Here is a 21614-nt window from a genome sequence, read left to right as displayed (position 1 = left end):
TGACTCTAGGCTGGAGATGTACCGCAAAGTGCACAACCTGCGCATCCTGGCGTGTGGAGGCGACGGCACGGTGAGTCCTCCTGCCTCTCCAGCGGGGGCCCGCGCCTGGGCCCCCGCTGGTCTGACCGGGCCTCTTCTGCTCTGCCCCCTCCAGGTCGGCTGGATCCTCTCCACTCTGGACCAGCTGCGCTTAAAGCCACCACCCCCCGTTGCCATTCTGCCCCTGGGCACTGGCAATGACTTGGCCCGTACCCTCAACTGGGGTGGGGTAAGAGCCCAGAGGCGGGGAGCGGGGGTGGGTTGTGCTGCTGGGGGGGGCTCTCCCCAAGAGAGGCTCAGTTCCTGCCTTGTCCCCCCAGGGCTACACGGATGAGCCCGTGTCCAAGATCCTCTCCCACGTGGAGGAGGGGAATGTGGTGCAGCTAGACCGCTGGGACCTCCGTGCTGAGCCCAACCCCGACGCAGGGCCAGAGGAGCGTGATGAGGGCGCCACTGACCGGGTAGGTCGGCCAGGGCCATGATGGGGAAAGCCCTCTGCCCCACTTGCCGGTTCTGGGGCTTTGGACAAATCTCTTCATTTCTCCAGACTTTCAGCCTCTCCTGTACGATGGTAATAATGGTACCCCGTAAGCTAGCCTCTGGGCAAACATTTACTGAATATCCACCACATGCCAGGCATCATTTTAAGCAGCGACAAAACAAAGTCCCCGTTCTCACGGAGCCCCTACAGAATACGGCACTTGTGGACGAAGTGTCGGGGGTGGGGGGACTGGAAAGCCAGGGAAGAGCGTGCCAGCAGGGCCCAGGGTGTTTGGTATACGGGGCACTTGGAGCAGCCCACGGGAGCTGGGAGCCGAGAGGGCAGAACTGGAGGCAGGCTTCGGGCTAGAGGGAAGAGCTTTCTGGCGGATCCTGGTAACTGTGGGAAAGGCTTCCAAAACTGCGTGGGCCAAGCCAGCCTGGTGGCCAGAGCAGGGAGGTGGCTGTGTGGCCCAGCCCTCATGCTGGGCCCTTGACCTTTTTCCAGCTGCCCCTGGATGTCTTCAACAACTACTTCAGCCTGGGCTTTGATGCCCACGTCACCCTGGAATTTCATGAGTCTCGAGGTGGGCAACCAGTTGGTGCGAAAGCATCGGGAGGCTGGGGAGGGGAGGACACAGGAGGGTCCCGAGAGGGTCAGAACTTGCCCCTGGCAGTTCCCAGCCCTCGTTCCCCACCCCAGCCTGGGAAGCCCCAGCAGGTTCAGAATGACTGACTGTCCCGGTTCTTGTCGCCCCCCAGAGGCCAACCCAGAGAAATTCAACAGCCGCTTTCGGAATAAGATGTTCTATGCCGGGGTGAGTCTGGGATCTGCCAGCAACAGGCCCCCCCCTTCCCCCCCCACCATGCCCACTATTCTCCCGCCTGTGCCCCCTGCATACCTGTATGTGCCAGGCCACAGGACCCCTGCCGGGCAGTGGTGAGCAAAAGTCCCTGTCGCCAGATGGTGACGCCCTCTCTCACCCACAGACAGCCTTCTCTGACTTCCTGATGGGCAGCTCTAAGGACTTGGCCAAGCACATCCGAGTGGTGGTAAGCGGGCCAAGCTGGCAGGCAGGGTGGGTGGGCCCAGCGGGGACGGAGGCCGCCTCGGCACCATATATACCCTACACCCTCCCCTGGTCCTGCCTGCAGTGTGACGGAACTGACCTGACCCCCAAGATTCAGGACCTGAAACCCCAGTGCATTGTTTTCCTGAATATCCCCAGGTGAGGACGGGAGGGCCCTGTGTGTGCCCTGATGTCTCCACCCTGCACGACAGTCCTCTGAAGGCCCTTGTGTTGCTTTCCCCTTCAGGTACTGTGCAGGCACCATGCCCTGGGGCCACCCTGGGGAGCACCACGACTTTGAGCCCCAGCGGCACGACGATGGCTACCTCGAGGTCATTGGCTTTACCATGACATCTCTGGTGAGTGGGCCAGCATGGGACCTGCCTGGAGCCCTGGCTCTGTCCCCACAGTGACCAGGAGCACTGTCCCAAGATGGAACGGGGAGGGGCGCCTGGGTGGCTCAGTCGTTAAGCTTCTGCCTTCGGCTCAGGTCATGATCCCAGGGTTCTGGGATCGAGCCCCGCATCGGGCTCCCTGTTCTGCGGGAAGCCTGCTTCTCCCTCTGCCACTCTCCCTGCTTGTGTTCCCTCTCTCGCTGTCTCTCTCTCTGTCAAATAAATAAATAAAAAATCTAAAAAAAAAAAAGATGGAAGGAGGGGAGTGTCACCAACTTCCCTTCGCTGGCCAAGATGGGAGAATTCATGCTCGTCTCCCTGGCTGGGGTTCCCCCTCCCTTCTCTGACCAGGGTCTCGCTCTCCCCTCCCCTCTCTGACTGGGGTCCTGTCCTCCCTCTGCTCTCTGGGGGATTGTTGTCGCTCTGTTCCCTGGCCAGAGCATCCGTGCGGGGAACAGAGCTTGGGGCCCCACTAGCCCTGCCCCTGACCTGAGCCTCCTGCGCCCACAGGCGGCGCTGCAGGTGGGCGGGCACGGCGAGCGGTTGACACAGTGCCGTGAGGTGGTACTCACCACGTCCAAGGCCATCCCAGTGCAGGTGGATGGTGAGCCCTGCAAGCTCGCGGCCTCGCGCATTCGCATCGCCCTGCGCAACCAGGCCACCATGGTGCAGAAGGCCAAGCGGCGGAGCACCGCCCCCCTGCACAGCGAGTATGTTCCCCTCCCAGCCACCGCCAGACGCTGCCCCTCTCTCGAGCCTCAGTTTCTCTGAGCCCAGCTGGAGAGGGGGCTACCAGTTGCACTGTCTCGGGAAAGCGGGGCAGGGCCCCTCGGTCTGGCGCCCGGCCGAGGATCCTTCCCGAGTGCTCTCTTACCGCCTGTGCCTCAGCCAGCAGCCCGTGCCTGAGCAGCTGCGGATCCAGGTGAGCAGGGTCAGCATGCACGACTACGAGGCCCTGCACTACGACAAGGAGCAGCTCAAGGAGGCCTGTGAGTGGCAAACGGGGGGGGGGAGGGTTGGGTGGCAAGGAGCTGCTGGGGGCCCTGAGGGCCAGGCACGGGGGTACGGCCAGCCGCTGACAGCCTGCTCTGCCCACCAGCCGTGCCACTGGGCACCGTGGTGGTCCCCGGAGACAGCGACCTGGAGCTCTGCCGCGCCCACATCGAGAGGCTCCAGCAGGTGAGGGGGTTGGGAGCCTGCCCCGGGTGGGCCCACCCGCTCTAGTTTCTGTCCTCTGCCAACTCTCGGCCTTCGCTTCTCTTGGCAGGAGCCCGAAGGTGCTGGAGCCAAGTCCCCCACCTCCCAGAAACTGTCCCCTAAGTGGTGCTTCCTAGATGGTGAGTGGCCCCGAAGGACCAGCTCCTGGTGGTCCCGGGCTGTGTCCTGCCCCCTCCCGCAGGGCTCCCGGTGGGGCAGCGACTATCTGGGCCTGTAGAAGGGCCTCAGACAGCTCTCTGCCCCCCTCACAGCCACCACTGCCAGCCGCTTCTACAGGATCGACCGGGCCCAGGTGAGCACCACCCCGGGGCCCCTCTGCCTTTGGCCCGCACCTCCACAGACGGGCTTGCCCCTCGGCCTGCTGGGTGGTGCCGGCACACCTGCCCGTGCTCGCAGATGGGGGGTAGGCACGCTGCCCACAGGCAGAGGGAGCTGGCGGGTGCCCACAAAAGCGGCCGGTGAGCCACAGGGGTGAAGGCACTTCTGGCCAGGTGCGGGGTGCCCCAGGCAAAGGCTCAGCAGTGGGAAGGAGCTGGGAAGGCAGGGGGGAGGGAGACTGGCAGGGCCCCCTCATGGAGCTTCCGCCTGCCGGAGGCTTCTCCGGGCCCGCGGGCCTGGCTGCATCTGTACTCCCACCGTCGGCTGCCCTGGAAGGTTCCTGACTCCTGGCCCCTGACCTCCCCACCCATAGGAACACCTCAACTATGTGACTGAGATCGCACAGGACGAGATTTATATCTTGGACCCTGAGCTGCTGGGGGCATCGGCCCGGCCTGACCTCCCAACCCCCACTTCCCCTCTCCCCACCTCCCCCTGCTCACCCACGCTCCGGTGAGTCCTGCGTCTCCTCCAGTCCCCTGGCTCGAAACCCCGCCTACAAGCCGGTACCTCCTGACGTCCTGCCTTCAGCGCCAGACGCGTGTCCACTGTCCCGCTGGCTGCCGGGTCCCCACAGGCCCCTCCCTGGCTGAGTCACTGGCACGGAACCAAACCTGGCCAAAACCCAACTGACCAGTCCTTTGCCGCCCCCCCGCCCTGGGGGCAGTGGTGTCGCCATCCACCCTGCTGCGCTGGCCGGAGACGCGGGCTCCCCCTCTGACCTCTGCTCTGCAGTCCTGTCCGCTGTCCCCCGACATCTGAGCACGGCAGCCTGAGCTGGGGCCTCCGAGCTCCCCTCCGTCCGCACTGCCCAGCGCCGTGCCCTTCCTGGCCCTTCGCGGCCTCCAGTGTGCCCGCCTCAGGACTGTCCCCGGTCCTCCCCGAGCTCCCCGCTCCGCTCACACCTCAGCTTGGGAGCTTCCTCCCCAGAGAAGTCTTCCCAGGAGCCCCGGCTGACGTTGCTGTGAGACCCCAGCACGCCGCCTTGTGTTCTTCGTAGCCCTGCCCGCTCTGAGGAGGCCTTCTTTCTTTGCTGACGGGTCTGTCTCCCTGACTAGAATGTAAGCTCCGCGAGAGCAAGCTCTCCGTGTGTCTTGTCCACTGCTGTGTCGCCGGCACCCGGCGTGGCACCTGCTGTGTAGGAGGCACTCAATAAACTGTCGGCAGAACACAGGGCGCCCCCTGGTTGGGGCAGGGGGGTGACAGCTGTCGCTGGGTCCGTCTCATCCTGCTCTGCTTGCAGGTCACTGCCAGGGGATGCGGCGCCCCCTAAAGGTGAGGCCTCTCTCTTCTCCCTGGTCCCGGGTGGGGGTGGAGCCCCCCACAGCCCCCCACAGCCCCAACCCGCCAGGGCCCCCGCCCCGGGCAGGCCGGCGCCTGCGGCCCCAGGGTGTAACGGGCAGGTGTTCCGTGCAGGTGAGGAGCTGATTGAGGCCGCCAAGAGGAACAACTTCTGTAAGGTACTAGGAGGCCTCGGCCCCCCGCCCCGCCGCCCCGAGCTCGCGCGCCCCGGGGGGCAGGGCCCCTGGGTGGGGCCCAGTTAGCCTGTCGTCGTCTGGCCCTCTGCAGGGTCTCCGTGCTGATTGTCCCATTCCGCCTTGCCCCTGTCCAGCTCACAGTGTCCCTTCGTAGGGGCTTGCTAGCACAGTGTGCCTGTCCCCGGTGCTCAGAGAGGAGCAAGTCTTAGAGGAACCACAGGCCCCAGGGCCTGGTGCTCAGTGCTCCCGGGGAGCCCAGAGGCCCCGGGTCTCTGCCCTACACTTCAGAGACGCCCAGAGGGATGACGTGTGTGAGCACAGTAGGGTCAGGCCTGCGGCCTATGGGAGTTGGGGGACATTTCTGTGGCTGGCACGCGGGTGGCCGTGAGGAGCCCCAGCCCTGCTCTGCCTCCTGCCCTCAGCTCCAGGAGCTGCACCGAGCTGGGGGCGACCTCATGCACCGGGACGAGCAGAGCCGCACGCTCCTGCACCACGCCGTCAGCACGGGCAGCAAGGACGTGGTCCGCTACCTGCTGGACCACGGTGAGCTGGGCCACTGGGGCCCCGGGGCCAGGGCGGGAGGAGGGGAGATGGCCGGCTTCCCTGACCGCCCCCTCCCCTCTCCTCCAGCCCCCCCAGAGATCCTTGACGCTGTGGAGGAGAAGTGAGTATCTGGGCAGTGCGAGACCTTGGTCACCCTGGAAACTGCCCCGTCTTCATCTAGCCCCTCCCACTCGGCCGGTCAGAGCCTAGAAACCCTTCCAGGCCACATCCGCTCGGCCCTTGCCCCACAGCCCCGAGTTCCCTTCTGTGTCTGATCGCCCTCTGGAGACGGGACAAGAGGGCCCCGAGGACAGGGTGGGGGGTCCACAGCCAGTCCCTGTTTCCACAGCGGGGAAACCTGTCTGCACCAGGCAGCAGCCCTGGGCCAGCGCACCATCTGCCACTACATCGTGGAGGCGGGGGCCTCTCTCATGAAGACAGACCAGCAGGTGAGCAGACTGGCAGGGAGCCCCTTCCCCAGCGCGGGCCCTTGTGAGCGCCGAGCCATGGAGGAGAGCCACCTCCTAGGACTGGAAGCTGTCCTTCAACCCACACCCTCCGGACTCTGAGAAAACCTGAGCCTGCGCTGGAGAGGGGGTGTTGGGGCGGGTGGGCAGCCCACGACTGCCTGTCCCTTGAAGCTTTTCCTCTCCTCACCGGCCACCTGGATGGAAGGTCCCCTGCCCTCTCCTTAGGCCCCTGAAGTGATGGCAGCCCCCCCCCCTCCAGGGCGACACTCCCCGGCAGCGGGCCGAGAAGGCCCAGGACACGGAGCTCGCCGCCTACCTGGAGAACCGGCAGCACTGCCAGATGATCCAGCGGGAGGACCAGGAGACGGCCGTGTAGCGGGAGGGACAGGGCCAGCCAGGGCAGGAGCCCCCTCATCGCCCACCTCACTGCCGCATTCCAGTCGGACGGCCACGGGGGGACCCGTGCCCCAGGGAAGGAGCCCCGTGCTGCCCCCTGAGGAGCCGCCCAGGCCTGGGGCTGGACTCTGAGGAGCCGGGGGATCCCACCTGTCCCCCTGAGGCCCCAGCCTGACCCGGGCCTGCCAGGGGAACAAGAAACTGGACTGGGCCGGGCAGGCCTTTGGGGGACTGGGGCGGGACCACCTCAGGGCCACCGTCCCCGTCCCTGCGGCGGGTGCCCTCCCTGGGAGTTAGGGGTAGCGGGGGAGGGCAGCGGGGCTTGGGGCCCTTATCAGGGAGCCTTCGGGAAGAGGCTTCCTGAGCCGCCTGGGCCGCGAGGGCCCCGACGCTGAGCCTGCGGGCAGCTCGGGCCCTCTCTCCTGCCCCGACCCCACCCTCCCCGGGGCTTCCTCCCGGAAACACGGAGCCTGCTGCGTTTGCCTGCCCGCCGTCCTGCTTGGCTCCTACCGCCCCGGACCCTCCCCGTGTACCCAGTCATTTCACCACCGCCGACCGTGTGGCCTGGGGGGTTGGAGTGGGGCTCTCGTGGTGACATGTTTACAGCTGGGTGTGACTCAGTAAAGTGGACTTTTTTCCTTTCTGCTCTTTTTTTCTTGCGGAGGAGGTCTTCCAGAAGCCGCGGGGTCTGGTGGTGGGGAGACTGGACACCCTGGGCCTCTGCAGACCCTCTTCTGGGGGATCCTGGTTCCCGTTTGGGGGTGGGGTCTCAGGGCCTGCCCGGGACCTGACCTCGGCCTGGCGGCACGGCTCGCCGGGGCCGGGGGAGGAGCTGATTTCCTCTCGCTTCCCGCTTCCCGCAGGGACGACAACAATGAAAGTGAAAGAGAGGTGGGGCGGGGGGCGAGGCCTGGATTCTTTGGCCCCTTTGCCCTGTGGCCTTGGGCAAGCCCTCTCCCCCAGGCCCCAGTTACTTTTGCTGTTTAGGGGATCGGGTGAGGTGATCCCCGAGGCCCCAGGGTCGGAAGGGGTGGGCATTTGCAGCCGCCGCCTTGGCTGGGTCTGGAACTTCTCAGACGGCGCTTGTCAGCTCCCAAGCCTCACCAAATCCAGGCCTGCGGGCTCCTCCCCAAACCCCCAACTTCCCCCAGCTCCCGCCCCCGAAAACCTGCGCTCCTGAAAGGCGCGGCGCCGTCCGCGTCCCCCGAGCCCGAGCTCTTTCTCTGGGGCTCCCCGAGCACCGAGCAGAGCGGCTCCCTGTACACTTGGTGAAGCGACCCGAGGTGGGGGCTGGCGCTCCTTCCCCAGCAGCTAAGGGGGCGCAGAGGGCCGGTCCTCGACGGGGTTAAACAGTCATCGGGGGACGGAGCCGCACACAGGCTGGAATGCGGGCCCCGCGCCGAGCGCCGGGACCCGTGACACCCCTGGGGCTCCGAGCTCCCTCCCAAGTCCCCATCCTCCCAGTCTTCCCTCCCCGGGAAGGAAGGCGGGCGTCCAGCGGGGAAAGAGAACGGCCCCGGGGAGGGGGCAGAGGCGGCGGCGGAAAGCTGGGGCTGGGGCAGGGGCCGGGGGAGCCAGGGCAGGACAGGGTCCTGGGGCCGGGAGACCCGGGCTCGGGAGATGGGGCGGGGGGAGCCGGCAGAGCCCGTCGTCTGAACGCGGACGGCCCGGGCGGGGCGAACGGGGGGTGCGGGGACCCGCGGCGGGAAGCCGGGGTAGAAGCGCCCGGGGGCGCGGGGCGGGAGCGGAGGCGGGGACGCCGGGGTCGGGGGGCGGCGCGGGTTTGAGGGGAGGGGGCGGGGCGGGTCCTTCCTCGGTGGGGGTGGGGGGCGGGGTGGGGGTGGGGGGCGGGGAGGGGGCGGGGGCCCATGTGACCGGCTCAGACCGGTTCTGGAGACAAAAGGGGCCGCGGCGGCCGGAGCGGGACGGGCCCGGCGCGGGAGGGAGCGCAGCACGGCGGGCAGCGAGCGAGTGAGCGCGCGGGGGCCCCGGCCGACGTGCGGCGGCGGCCTCGGCCCCGGCCCCTCGCCCGCTGGGCCCCAGGCGACCCGGGGCCCGGAGGCGTGTGGGGGTCTGAGCTGCGTCCTGGGCTCCAGGCCGCCCCCAGGGAGACGCCTGCGGCTGTGCGCCCCGGCTAGCGGCGAGGGGCCGACCCCAGAGCCCTCCAGCCGCCGCCGCCACCGCGGCCCGTGGGCCTGGAGCGTGGGGACGGGGGTGGGAGGTGCGCGCGTGCGGCCCCCCGTGGGGAAGGGGGCGGGCGGGGGCCTCTGACCCGACCTCTCCCCCGCAGGATGCAGCACCGAGGCGTCCTCCTCCTCGCCCTCCTCACCCTGCTGGCGCTCACCTCCGCGGTGGCCAAAAAGAAAGGTGATACGGGGTGGGGGGGACTGGAGGAGGGCTGGAGACGGGCCGGTGAGGCCGGCAGCCTCGGGCCTGGCCGCCGGGGTTCCGAGGCCCGGACCCCAGGAAGCGGTCCCCGAGTATGTCTGAGCTCCGTTCCCCGTGCGTCTTAGACAAAGTGAAGAAGGGCGGCCCGGGGAGCGAGTGCGCGGAGTGGACCTGGGGGCCCTGCACCCCGAGCAGCAAGGACTGCGGCGTGGGTTTCCGCGAGGGTACCTGTGGGGCCCAGACCCAGCGCATCCGGTGCAGGGTGCCTTGCAACTGGAAGAAGGAGTTTGGAGGTGAGGTGGGGCGCAGGCGGAGGGCAGGAGAGGGGACGGGCCCAGCCTCACCGAAACCTGGGCAGGTCTGTGGCCTCCAGCCCCTGGCTGCCCAGATCTGACCCGGGGCGCTCTCCCGCCAGCCGACTGCAAGTACAAGTTTGAGAGCTGGGGGGCGTGTGATGGGGGCACGGGCACCAAAGCCCGCCAAGGCACCCTGAAGAAGGCGCGGTACAATGCCCAGTGCCAGGAGACCATCCGCGTGACCAAGCCCTGCACCCCCAAGACCAAAGCCAAAGCCAAAGGTCAGGGAAGTGGAGGAGGGTGTGGGGGTCATTGCCGGGGGCTGCCACCACCTGTGAAAGGGAATGGTTAAGCCTGAGGTTTTGGACTGTGGCGGGTGACTTCCTGACATCTCTGCCCTCGGTTTTTCCTGTCTGTAGAGATACCTTAGGTGGGCAGGTACTGAGGGTGGCCCACAGAAGGTGCTCAGGAGTTATTAAGTCCTTCTGGCCCGAGTGGAAGTACAAACTCGCTCTGTTCTGTTGGAGCATTTTGCTTAGGATTCAGGGAGTTGTCCTGGAAGGGCTTGGCTTTGTCATCTCTCCAGCCAGAGGGAACATTGGGTCAGCCTGGGTCCTTTCTAGTATCAGAAGGACTTCACGGTCCTGCCATCCCTTAGCTGGTTCCTGATTCACAGCAGCCCAGAGAGGCCATCAGGGCAGAGGTGAATCAGCCCACTTGTTAGGGGAGGAGGTGGAGGCTGAGGGCTGCGGGGACCAAGAACTTGAAGATTTTCCGAGCACCAGTGAAAGTATAGAAGTTGGTGTGGGGGTAGGTCCAGCGTCAATATGGCTGCGCTCTCCCACGGGGTACCGGGGTCCGCTGATCCACAGCCACTAGGGGGCAGAACTTTCTCCCTAATGTATAGGCTGGGGGGGTTTGGGGGGGGTGGCGTCTCTACTAGGTCACCTGAACTCAGCTAACACGTTGTTTCTTGCTTGTTTTACAGCCAAGAAAGGGAAGGGAAAGGACTAGCCGCCAGGTCTGGATGCCAAGGAGCCCGGGGCGGGTGCCCTCCCTCTCACAGGCCCAAGAGCTCACCCACCAGTGCCTTTCGTCTACTCGTTAGCTTTCTCAATCATACCCTGCTTCTTCCCTTTCATTCCTCCACCCCCCACCCCCAAGTGTCCGGGAGGGACAGGGGACTGTGGACAGCTTGAGCCTCCTGCCCCAGAGGGATGTGAATCCCGGTACCCGCTTTTGTTCTTCCCCACAAAGATGCCATTACTGAGAAATAAATAAACCGTCGTGTTTTTGTTTTTTTTTTTTTTTCTTCCCAATAAAAGCTTTTCCTTTAATATATAAAAGCCCCAACCCAGGGAGTTTGCTGTGGTAATTTGTTGGGGCAGGGACTCGTGAAGGAAAGGGAAGGCAGTTGGGACTGGCTTTCAGGGGGCTGGGGGCTTGGCGGTGAGTGCTCCCCAGAGCTCATGGAAAAAGCAGAATGGTTATGAAAATTGCTTCCAGGGCCCCGACTCCTGAAAGGGTGCCGCCGTCCAGTCCCCTGAGCCTTTCAGTCTGGTCTTTCCAGGGACCACACCAAGGCTGGGAGGGAACCCAGAAGGCTCCCTAGAACTGACACTCCTCATCTCAGCCACTCTCAAGCAAAGGTCTTTTGGTATAGCTCACTACCAATAGAAGGTTCTGTCCGTTGGGAGAGGAGAGATGGGGGCTGCTTGCCTGCCTTCCCCCTGCCCCCCCCAACACTGAAGCCTGCGTGGGTCAAGTCTGTCCCCATTCTCCCCAGCCACCCAGGCCTCCCTCACATGCTGCAGAAGCCTGCTGGGAGGGCTCTTCAGAACCAGGGGGGCCTCTCTCCTCAGCGTGGGACCACAGGAAGCCAGACCTCGGTTCCTGAGTGTGAGACACTGACCTCCCAGCTGCCCCAGGACAGTGTGGGGGGGTGGGGGTGGCCTGAGAGCCCACAACGGCCTGGCCTCCAGCTAGCCCACCCGTCCACCCAACCAGCGCCTGGCCGAGTAGCTGCAGCAAGGGGCGAGCTCTGCCCCTGGAATGGAACCTGGGAGGACGGGCTGGGCCTACATGCGGGGTGCAGCGGGGAGAAAGCACCAACTACAGCAGAACGGGGAGACCCTTCCCAAGCCTCCTTTCCCAAGCATCGGCTCCTTTGCTCCTCCCAAGGGGATCCCGGGCTTCTGCTCCCCTCCAGATGTCCATTCTTCCAGCCACGCTGGTTGGTCACAGTGGGGCAGCGCCCCAGAATCCAGCGCCTCCCAGCTCCCGGAGGCGGGCCGGGCAGCCCTGGTTCAGGCGCTTCTGGGGCTGACCCTCCGCAGCCCGAGCGGAGATCTGGTCTCTCGGAATCCCGCCACAGCTTCTTCCTGAGCCTCACAGGGGTCCTGGGCACCTCAGTCCTCGTCGGGGAACAGGCACACGGGGGGACGCTTCCAGAGCGCTCCCCGGCAGCCACGTGCGGGACCACCCACGTGACCGCCCACGTGGCTCAGCGCGCGCACGTGGCCGCCAGCACCTCCTGGGCGCCCCTGCCCGCCTACCTGGCGGTGCCGAGGTTCCGATACTGGCACAGCAGCAGGTGCCTGAAGGTCTTTTTAAAGGTGGCGTTGCAGAGCGCGTAGCAGGCGGGGTTGATGGTGCTGTTGACGTAGCAGAGCCAGTAGCCGATGGACCACACCGTGTCGGGGATGCAGCTCCGGCAGAAGGTGTTCACCAGGACCATGACGTTGTAGGGCGTCCAGGTGAGGATGAAGGCCAGCAGAATGGCGAAGATGGTCCGCGTCACCTTGCGCTCCCGGGCCGCCATCTGCCGCTTCTTGCGCACCTGGTTGCGGGCGATGCTGGCAAACTTGCGGGCCACGTTGGCTGCCGGGCGCATGCCGGCGGGCGTGGCCGGGACGATCTCGATGGCTGTCACACACTCATTGCCAGTCTGCTTCGTCACGATCTGGATCTTGGACCATTTGGAGGCGGGGTTGAGGGCCCGCGGCTGGAGGGGAGGGGCGGGCATGGCGGGCGTGGTGGCCTCCGTGGTGGACAGCTCCGTGGGCGGCCGTTCCTTGGTGTGGTGTGTGGCGCTGCCGGAGCTGGACTCGTTGGAAGTGTCCTTGTCGGCCACGGGGCGCGGCGGGGGCGGCAGGACCGGGGGAGGCGCCTCCTCCAGCTTCCCGTTGCGCAGCTCCTCGGGAGCCGGGTCCCCGGGCGGGGCTTTCTTGATGCTCTGCTTCATCAGGGGGCTCTTGAGGAAGGCCAGAGTCTTGGCCTTCTTCTCCTTGGGGCCCTCGGGCCGGTGCTTGTGAACTCGGCTGCGACTGGCCAGGGAGATGTGGATGTAGAGCACCGTCATGATGACCACGGGCAGGTAGAAGGCGGCGATGGCGGTGCCGAAGGTCACCGCCGGGTTGGACAGGAACTGGATGAAGCACTGGTTGTCCGGCACCGTCCGCTTGCCCACCACGAACTGCCAGAACAAGATGGCAGGTGCCCAGAGCACGAAGGACAGGACCCAGGCGGCGGCGATCATGAGGCCCGCCATCTTGGTGGTGCGCCGGGCTGGGTAGGTGAGGGGCTTGGTGACGCAGAAGTACCGGTCGAAGCTGATAATGAGAAGGTTCATGACGGAAGCATTGCTCACCACATAGTCCAGGGCCAGCCACAGGTCACAGACCACGGCGCCCAGAGGCCAGTAGCCCTTGATGATGTACACGGTGTAGAGGTTCATGGAGAAAGCGCCTATGATGAGATCGGCGCACGCCAGGCTGAAGAGGAAGTAGTTGTTGACTGTCTGCAGCTGCCTGTTGACCTTGATAGACAGCATCACCAGGATGTTGCCCACGACAGTCACCAGGCTCAACGAGCCCGTCACGGTGGCGATGAATATCATCTCCACTGTCTCGTAGCGGTTATGGGTTGATGTGACCAAGCGTACCGACTGGTTGCCCGCGCTGCCGTTGACTGGTGTGAAGTTCGCCATTTTGGTTAGCAGTGGTGGGCGGCCAGTGTCTGGAGGAGGAAGGAGAGAGGAAAGGGTGAGCTGGCGAAGTGGTTTAGAGAGGTAACTCGAGGTGACAGAGGAACATCACCCTGCAGAGCCTTGGAGAACTCTGTCCCATCGTGTGCTCGTTTCTTCACCCATCCGTTGCTTATTGAGGGCCTACTGTGTGCAAGCACCGTTCCGGGTGCAGGAGTTACAGAAATGATTGAGACACACACGGCCCCCACCCTCACGGAGCTGACAATCTGATCAGGGCAGACAGACAAACATGCGAGGCACAAAAAGAGTGCTAGAAGGAGAACAAGGCAGGGCAACAGTATAGTGGGTGAGTCAGAGGACAGACAGGGACGCTTCCTTGCTGGGTGATCAGTGAAGGCCTCTCTGAGGAGGGGATCTGGACAATGGCAAGGAGGCAGCCATGTGAAGAGCTGCAGAGGTGGCTTAGTCGGGGGCAATGGCCAGAGCAAAGGCCCTGGGGCACGTGTGGGGCGCCAAGAGAAGACCAGGGCGTGCGGGGCCCAGAGAAGCAATGGGGAGGGGCTTCAGTGGTCCCAGAGTCAGCATGTAGCTCTGGCCGGAAGTGTTCATTCATTCACCTCATCAGTCATTTTGTGACCAAACATCACAGGGGGACCTGTCCTCCACCCTCCCAGATGGCACTGGGGACACAGGCAAGAATATATGTTAGCAGATAACACTTACTGTCTACTAAGTGTCCGGCACTTTCTGTACTTTTTATCAATATTAACTAATGTCTTCCTCACGTCAAGTCTGTGAAGTAGAAACCTTTATTTTTCACTACTTCCAGGTGAGGAAACTTAGGCACAGAGATGTTAAATAACCCGCCCAAGGTTCCACGAGTCCTTGACGTCCTGCTGCCGCCCCAGAGCTGAGGGTGCTGGCAGCCGAGGCCCAAAGCACCACCAAGCCGGTGATACCACCTTGGGGCAGGCTCCTGGGATGACCGGGGTGGCCTGGAGTGGGGAACCCCCAAGGACGAGGAGAGTGCCATGCGGAGGGGTCTGGGAGGTGCATACCACTGCGGCAGCCCCTCCCTGAGCTCCCCCTCCCAGCCCCAGGGCAGAGGGGTGGGGACGCACTGCAGGGGCAGTAGGGACCATCCACAGCCAGGGGCTGAGTGAGGACCAGGAGGAGTGAGAAGCCGAGAGGGCCTGTCAGCCGAGGAAAGACACACATGGCTTCCAAGGGGCCGGGGCCAGCCCTGGGCCCGACTGGGAACCCAAAGGGGACCCAGAGTGTCCCAGAGGGAAGAGGGCAGGGGAATGTTGCAGGGGGGCCCGCGGCCAGCCCGAGGGCACCGTCCCCCCGGCCCACCAGGACATACTGAGGGCACCCCGGCTGAGACCCCCCCAAGCACACGGCCCCTCCCCTGAGCCTGCACCCCCCTCCCACCCAGGTTCCTCTTCATCTCTCCCCCGCCTTCCTCTCCCATACACGTGAGCGAGGCCCACGCCCAGTGCGCTGTGCCAGGGCAGCCGTTCAGCCCAGCCTCCTTCACACCCGCCAACACGCGCACCATTACACACACGCACACGGGCCCCATCCCAGCCCCGCCAGCCCCGCGCGCTGTCGTATACACAGCGTCTGTGTGTGAGAGAGAGAAAGAGAGAGGGAGAGCCAGCCGGTGTGGAGGAAGGAGCCCTCAGCCAGCAGCCCAGGCCCCAAGGCCAGCAGGGTCCTGGCTCTAGACCAGCCACCTCACCTTCCCGCCCCTCTCTTTCTCATTTGCAAAATAGAGAGGACTGGGTCCGCGGGACCCCTCCCGAGCAGCTATGGGGACCAGCAACTAAACTTTCCATCTGCAGCATGAAAATGCACCAGAGGCTGGAGGCAAGTGCCAGGGTGACCACCCTCTGCCCCACGCCTGGCCTCAGACCCCCTCACTCGCCTCTGCAGACGCAGCCCCGGCCCCCTGGCCTGGCAGTTCATGTTCGCCTGTCCAAATCCTTGGTTCTCAGGAGGGGAGGCTCAACAAGGGTGTTGCCATCGCCAAGGTCACACATGAGTCAAGGGCAAAGACTAAATACCACCCTCTCTGGGGTCTCTGACAGCCCCCTTTCAGCTTTGAGAGGTTCAGGTGTCACCCTCTGAGCTGGGAGAGCAGAAGCACCCAGCATGAAGAGGCTGCCCTCCCCAGGCAGGTACAAGCAGGGGCAGGGTGGTCAGGACGGATCTGTCCGCCAGCACCCAGGAAAGCCCCGTGAGCCTCGGGGGCCAGGACACAGGCCAGCGAGATGGGAATGGGGCTGGAGGTGCCAAATATGAAAAACATAATAGCCCTTGTTTATTGTTAACTAGGAGTCAGGAATTCCTCTGAGCTTTTTAATATAGATTATCTGGTTTAATCCTTACAGAAACCTGATAAGGCAGGTTACTATTAGTATCCCCATCTCACTGATAGAAATATCTTCTTACAGATGAGGATAATATTAATTAACTTGCCTAAAGTCATCCGGTCTGTAATGCGGAGGGGGACAGGATTAGAACCCAGGAGCCACCTTCTCAACCTCAACCTGTCTCAGGTTGATTTCCTGCCTCTGCTGTCCACTGCTCAAAACCAAAGAACTAAGGGTCCCCACCCACTCCCTGCCGGCTCCCCCACTTAGCTTTCCCAGGAGAGAAGAGACCTCTTATCTCCATGGGGGACATCTTGTCTCCAAGGAGGTGACAGGTGGTTTAGTTCCGCTCTGGGTCTGCTAGGGGAAGCTGCCAGCAGCAGAAGGGGTGAGGCATGGTGTCTCACCGCCTCCTCCCCACCCTCTTTCTGGACCCCTCGGGTTTCCCCGCAGACATTCTGACAGCAACCCTCTCTGGGGCTTTCTCTGCGATCCAGGCCCGCCGGAGATCTGGGGAAGCAAGCAGCCGCTGCCCAGGGCTGAGCGCACCGCTAGATGGCAATGTCGAGCCCTGGGTGCCAGCTCCGGACTTCGGGCGGGCGGCTCTTCGCCACCGCCCCCAACTCCATCGCGACCGAGACCACAGAGGAGGCTCCAGGGCAGGGCCTCCCAGGGGAAGGACATGGTTTCCCCCCCACCCCCACCCCCTTGCCAGGCCCTGCCCAGGAGCTGCCCTCGGCTCCGCGCGGGTTCCGTGGTGGGAAAGTTAAGGGCGCCCGGCTTCTACCCGGCCCCGCGGAGGAACGTGTGGGCGGGAAGGCGAGTGCGAGTTCTGTTTGTGTGTGATTACTGGGGAGCGCGAGTAGAAGCGAGTAGCTGTCTGCATGTGCGTGTGTGCGCGCTCGGCCACGCCTGGATACCGGGGGCCCGTGTGCGCGTGAGCGGGCCCGTGCCATGTGGACACGTGCTTGTGCGTGCGTGTGCGGCCCGGGGTGCTGTGGCCTGGGGGATGCACACGATTCGGGTATGCGAATGCATATGCACAACTGTGAGTATGCACAAACTGTGAGTTTGTGCACAGGAGCAAATGCAGGGCCCGCAGGAGGTGACCGGTCCGGGCCCTGCCGGGAGACTCAGCTCAGACTTTGGCTGTCTGAGTGCAGAGAGGCGAGTCTAGAGCCAGTGTCTGGATCTTGCCCCGCTCGTGGGTGGGGAAGGGTCGCAGCCAGGCTACAATCTGGGCTGCCACGGGCCCCCTGACCTTGGGGCATCGTCTCAGGCAGCGCCCAGTGGTGTCTGGGTCCCCAACGCTGCGGTGTGGAGTCCCAGCCTGGGACTGACTTCTGTCGAGGGGCCGCGGCTGGAGTCGCCCCACTGGCCTTACAGGACACGGGGTTCAGCTCAGCGTGCCCACGGAGCATTATGGCCAAAGGGTGCCCGGTCTGCCCGCGGGAGTGTACCGGCAACACTCCAAAACGGGGAGGCCCAGCCGCGGCTTAGGTCAGTTGAGTGTAAGATTCTTCCCCACCCACACTTCTAACCCTGCACCCCGCAGGAGAGGCACCGTCTGGCCCGAGCGGCTAGAGTGGGCACCGGTTTCTCGAGCCCTGAGCCAGGGCGGACCTCGAGGGCCGGGTTGGGAGTTATTATTGGGCTCATCTGGAGGCTCCTCCAGGTCTCCTTCCCGGTTGATGGGGCCCTGGCTCTCCGGTGCCCCGCCCTCCCCCAACCCCCTAGCACGCAGTTCCTGCAGCCTCTGGGCGTGGGCACCATGCTTTCCCGGGTTCTGGAGCCCCCCCCCCTTTTCCGGACGAGAAGGGAGCGCGTGCTCTGGACGCCGTGGGGAGGGGGTTGGGGTGTGGGTCCTTGGTTCTTAGGCATTCACTCTAGGGCTCCGGGAAGGCTGTGGCCCCTGGATCCGTCCCTGGGGCGGGAGAAGAGACTCAAGAGTTCACAGGAGGGAGAAGGGGCTCAGGGGATTTGGCAAAGACATTGCGCCTGACACTTCCGCCACTGGGCCCAGGGCTTGGCTCCGCTCTCCCGGGCTCCGAGCCTGGGCAACAGCAGGGGGGAGTCCTGGAGTGGGGGAAGGGCGCCAGGAGCGGGTAGGGGTATTTCCGTCGGGGTTCAAGGTCGCGGATGGAGGACTTCATGGATCGGAATGGGCTGGCAGCGCCGGGGGTGGGGGGCGGGGAGACGGGCGGGAAAAAGGCTCCTTAGGGCTCCAGAGCCTGGTGCCCTCCAGAGCTGCAGGTGGGAGGGCTGGAGTGCGGGGTCCCGCCCCCGACGGCTGCCCCTGGCGCCCTGAGGGCTGTGGGCGGGCACCCCTCCCCCGACCTCCTGAATGTCCATTCCTTCCCAGAGGCGCACCTGGAGAAGCTTCCGAGACTCCGTGTCTTTCTTCCAGCGGGGCCCCTCACCCCCGGGCTCTGTGCAGCCCCCAGCACCGCGCTCGTCCCCAAAGGAGCCTGGGGCCCCGTCCCAATGGGACCCGCCTCCGAGGAGCCTCAGAAGGTCCGGGAGCCCCACGTCCTTCTCCCCCAACCGAGTCCCCCCCGCCCCCGCGCCGCCGCGGAGTCACTTACCAGACACCTCCGCCCCGGTCCCCTCGCACCTGACAGACGGCGGGACCAGCGGGCGGCCCGCGGGCCAGCGGGCGGGGCGCGTGGCCGGGCCGCGGGCCGGGGGCGGGGACGGGGTGCCGAGGGGCGGCCCCTGCTCCGCCCGCAGCTCCTGGCGCTGTGGCTTCGACTCGCGCTCACGCTCGCACTTTTCCCCGAGCCGCGTGATGTCACGGGGAAGCAGCCAATCCTGGTGGGGCCGCGCCGCCCGCCCCGGGCCGGCCACCCAACTGCGACGCGCGGGGGGCACCACCCGGGGCGTCGGGAACCCCAGCTACGCGCGCCCCTCACTGGAGCCGGCCGACAGCTCCGCGCTCGGCCACTGTAGGGGCACCGCCCACGGTTGACAGTACGGCTTAGCGGGGGGCGCTGCCCTCTCGGGAGGCTGGGGTGGGGGGTGGGGTGGGGTGTCCGCGTTGTCATGGGGACGCGGCGCCCCCTCGCGGGCTGGGGAGGGAGCTGGCAGCCCCGTCTGGCTGCGCTCTCCGCCTCCGCTCTGACCAAGCACCCGGGACCTGGAGGTGGTCTCGCGCCCCGCCTGGACCACCCTCCTTACAGGGCCCCGCTCACAGTGGGACCTCGGAGGCGCGAGTGTTTGACCCCAGCAAGAGGTTACGGGTGGGTGGGGTCGGCTCAGCCGTCACGGTTCCGTCGGGGCAGAGAGCCGAGGACCGGCAGTTTCCAGCCTCAGGGCCGCATGTCGGCCGCCGGGCTGTCAGAGAAGACGGGCGCCGTCGGGGCCTAGGAAGGAGCTGGAGAGAGAAGACAGGCAACAGTCCGCCAGGGAGAGAGGAGCCCGCCCATCGCACACAACCCCTGCCCGGCCCCCCACCCCCGCCGCCCGGCTCCCGGCTCCCGCGCTGCAGGCCGGGGAAGGGGTGCGCATCCTCTCTCCAGCCCCGGGATGGGACGCGCCGCCTAGCTAGCCGCGGCCGGAGGGCGAGTTCACCGATGCCTGTGAGGGAAAGCTGAGTGCCCAAGGTCACCCGGGGCGGAGCCCGGAACGAGACCCCAGAGGGCGAGCGGTCTCTTGAGGTCTCCCGGAACCGCACGGGTCGGGGCCTGGGGACTTGGGGCCTTGCCTGTGAGGAGCGGGAGGGCCCGGGAGTCCGCGGCTGGGGCGTCCGCGGGACCGAGTCGGGTGGCTTCAGCACCTCGGAGAGCTCCGCCTCGACCCTGACCTTGTAGGCTCCGCTCCGCGCTACCAGGCAGCCGCGTTTCTGCCTCCATCTGACACGACCCTTCCTGGGGCCAGCCAGGGTCGGACTCATCCCTCCCCCCACCACGCCCAGGTCCTGAGGCTTGTCACCCCAAACTCTTTGAGCGCAAACACCCGATTAACCTTAAGACCGCCGGTTCCTTCTCTTGGAAAAACAACTCAGGTCCCGCCCCTCCACCCTCCCGCAGGACCGGGCGGGGGGCTGTGAGGGGGGTGGTGGAGGCGGGTAAGGCAGTGGAGGGGAGGCGGCAGGAGCTGCCAGAGAAGGGGTTGGGAATTGGGGCAAGAGCCAGCGCTGCGGGTCTTTTGGTGTGGAGTTCCCCACGCTGACTGAGGAAGAGGTCCTTGGGTGCTCCCCAGGGCAGCTGGAATTAGCTGTTTAGGCTTAGAGTGAAAAGCCATCGTCCTTTATGTGAATGATCCGGTCTCCCATGAGCCTCATAACCAAGGACGAGAGAAGATATTGTTCTTGCCCCCACTTCACAGATGAAGAAAGGGGCTCAGTTGGTTCATATGACAATCAGATAACAGTCCTGCCCTTGTTCCACTTTGCCATAAATCCAGGAGAGGGTGGTGCTCCTAGGAAGGTGGAATTGTGGTGTGTGTGTGTGTAATGGGGAGGGGGGGAGGCCAGATACTTAAAAAGTCACACAGGAAACAAGCCAGGCCAAGGACTGGAGGCCACAGAAATCAGAAATGTCTCCAACCACTGCCTTGAGTTCTTCCAGAAACCGTCAGGCAAGGTTGCTCCAGTTTCCCTGAAACCCTTACCGTGTGGTAGGGTTGACCCCTCCAATCCCAGACCCAACAGTGGAACTGTGGAGAGCTGAGTTGGGAACCGGGGGACCTGGTTTTGTGTTTGCTCTCTGCCTTTGACTCAACTGGGTTCATAGACAACTTGGGTCTATAGAACTCCTCTGAACCAAATTCCTCATCTCCAAATGGGATTGCCAAGCTCTGCCCTGCTGACCCCACAACCTTGTTATGACAGGCAAGGGGCCCTGAGGCTTTACTGCTAGTAGGGGAGCTTCCATCCACCAGGCAAGGGCTTTCTAAAGAAGGGAAGGGGTTGATGTGGAAACACAAAAGTTTGACAGGTAGCTGCTGGGTTCATCCTTGGCTAGACAGGGCACAGGAAGGCAGGCAGGACCAAATTTGGATCCTCTCATCCACAAGGTGTCTTCATTTTTCCAAAATAACAGAGCAAGTCGGGTTCTCATCTGGGTTCAAACCCTGGCTCAGTTAGTTGTGTGGTCTGGGGCGGGGGGTGGGGGGAGAGTACCAGTACCTATCTGGGAGGGCTTCTGTGATGAGGATCGAGATAGTACACATTGAGTCCTTGGCACGTGGTTTATATTCAACAAATTCATAGTCCATACTGTCAGACCAAGGAATTCCTCTCCCGGGGGGTTGGGGGATGGGAGTGCGTGGGTGGAGGGCAGGGACTGCAGTGGGGCAATCCTTCGGTCCTTCAATGAGTAGTTCAAATCCTACCTCTTCTAAGAAGCCTGGCACTAACCACTCCAGTGCTGACCTAGAATGACTCGAAATTATAGAGTTCCAAGTAACTGTAAGAGGTTACATAATACAAGCCCTGTATCCTACTACAAGGGAAGAAAGTGGAGCAGAGAAAAGGCAGGTGGCTTGCCCAAGGTCACACAGCTGGCTGATGTGTCTTTTAGTCCAGAACCCACTCTTCTGTGGGTTCTGGACTAAAATGTTCTAGAAAATTCTAGTGTTCATAACTGTAATAGCTCTACACACTGTTTTGTATTACTTGCTTGCCCATTTAATCTTTTGGTTTTGTCTCTGTTGGTACAGTAATTCTACAAGTCCCAGAGGATCTGGGACAGAGTCGGGCACACAAGAGATAGTCAAGAAATAGATGATGCTGGGGCACCTGTGTGGCTCAGTAGGTTGAGCGTCTGCCTTTGGTTCAGGTCATGATCCCAGGGTCCCGGAACTGAATCCAGCCTCGCTTCTCCCTCTCCCTCTGCCCCCCTCCCCAACTCATGCTCACTCTCTAATAAATAAAATCTTTAAAAAAAAAAAAAAAAGAAATAGTTGTTGCTGGCAAAAATCCCTGGGGTGGCTCTGCTTTCCTTGTACCCTTCTGTAAGAGTTGGGGCAAGTATCGTCCCACCTTCTAACTGGCTTGAAACTCAAAGTGGCCAAGGCCCACAGCTACGGCAGGCCCTTCAGCCACTGTGCTAGGGACACAAAGTAAAGGGGAACCCGAGCAGCCACAAACGGCATC

At 63.9% G+C, this 21614-nt stretch overlaps 3 protein-coding genes across 20 annotated transcripts in view; 2 read left to right on the top strand and 1 right to left on the bottom strand.

Moving 5' to 3' along the window:
* Nucleotides 1-7108, top strand: part of DGKZ (diacylglycerol kinase zeta) — a 40796-nt gene extending 33688 nt beyond the window's left edge. For 10 of the 17 annotated variants that reach the window (XM_078058098.1, XM_078058097.1, XM_078058096.1 and 7 more), the window contains 20 exons: nucleotides 10-70; nucleotides 155-268; nucleotides 360-500; nucleotides 1028-1106; nucleotides 1282-1337; nucleotides 1510-1572; nucleotides 1675-1748; nucleotides 1837-1948; nucleotides 2495-2694; nucleotides 2873-2973; nucleotides 3084-3163; nucleotides 3252-3321; nucleotides 3454-3494; nucleotides 3894-4033; nucleotides 4824-4855; nucleotides 4997-5040; nucleotides 5481-5601; nucleotides 5689-5722; nucleotides 5951-6050; nucleotides 6297-7108. In XM_078058098.1, the coding sequence (XP_077914224.1) occupies nucleotides 10-70; nucleotides 155-268; nucleotides 360-500; nucleotides 1028-1106; nucleotides 1282-1337; nucleotides 1510-1572; nucleotides 1675-1748; nucleotides 1837-1948; nucleotides 2495-2694; nucleotides 2873-2973; nucleotides 3084-3163; nucleotides 3252-3321; nucleotides 3454-3494; nucleotides 3894-4033; nucleotides 4824-4855; nucleotides 4997-5040; nucleotides 5481-5601; nucleotides 5689-5722; nucleotides 5951-6050; nucleotides 6297-6599 (1966 nt within the window). In that variant the 3' untranslated portion in view covers nucleotides 6600-7108. The remainder of the gene's footprint in view (nucleotides 1-9; nucleotides 71-154; nucleotides 269-359; nucleotides 501-1027; nucleotides 1107-1281; nucleotides 1338-1509; nucleotides 1573-1674; nucleotides 1749-1836; nucleotides 1949-2494; nucleotides 2695-2872; nucleotides 2974-3083; nucleotides 3164-3251; nucleotides 3322-3453; nucleotides 3495-3893; nucleotides 4034-4823; nucleotides 4856-4996; nucleotides 5041-5480; nucleotides 5602-5688; nucleotides 5723-5950; nucleotides 6051-6296) is intronic. The other 7 variants (XM_036104976.2, XM_036104979.2, XM_036104978.2 and 4 more) reach the window with 1 other exon arrangement.
* Nucleotides 7109-7230: 122 nt separating this feature from the next.
* On the top strand, nucleotides 7231-10443 carry MDK (midkine). 2 transcript variants are annotated; one of them, XM_036105013.2, is made up of 5 exons: nucleotides 7231-7750; nucleotides 8758-8834; nucleotides 8981-9148; nucleotides 9271-9432; nucleotides 10140-10443. In XM_036105013.2, the coding sequence occupies exons 2-5, from the start codon at nucleotides 8759-8761 to the stop codon at nucleotides 10163-10165; spliced, it is 432 nt and encodes a 143-aa protein (XP_035960906.1). In that variant the 5' UTR covers nucleotides 7231-7750; nucleotide 8758; the 3' UTR covers nucleotides 10166-10443. The 2 variants fall into 2 exon arrangements, with proteins under 2 accessions (XP_035960906.1, XP_035960904.1); XM_036105011.2 differs by lacking the exon at nucleotides 7231-7750 and adding an exon at nucleotides 8337-8438.
* A 25-nt stretch (nucleotides 10444-10468) lies between these two features.
* CHRM4 (cholinergic receptor muscarinic 4) lies at nucleotides 10469-18219 on the bottom strand. The gene is made up of 2 exons (XM_036105003.2): nucleotides 18103-18219; nucleotides 10469-13168 (listed from the first exon to the last, which is right to left on the bottom strand). Exon 2 carries the CDS (start codon nucleotides 13137-13139, stop codon nucleotides 11703-11705), a length of 1437 nt encoding a protein of 478 aa, XP_035960896.1. The 5' UTR covers nucleotides 13140-13168; nucleotides 18103-18219; the 3' UTR covers nucleotides 10469-11702.
* Between the last annotated feature and the right edge of the window lie 3395 nt (nucleotides 18220-21614).

Source organism: Halichoerus grypus, chromosome 11, assembly GCF_964656455.1.
Source record: "Halichoerus grypus chromosome 11, mHalGry1.hap1.1, whole genome shotgun sequence".
Taxonomy (NCBI): domain Eukaryota; kingdom Metazoa; phylum Chordata; class Mammalia; order Carnivora; family Phocidae; genus Halichoerus; species Halichoerus grypus.
This window is presented reverse-complemented; position numbering and strand designations above follow the sequence as displayed.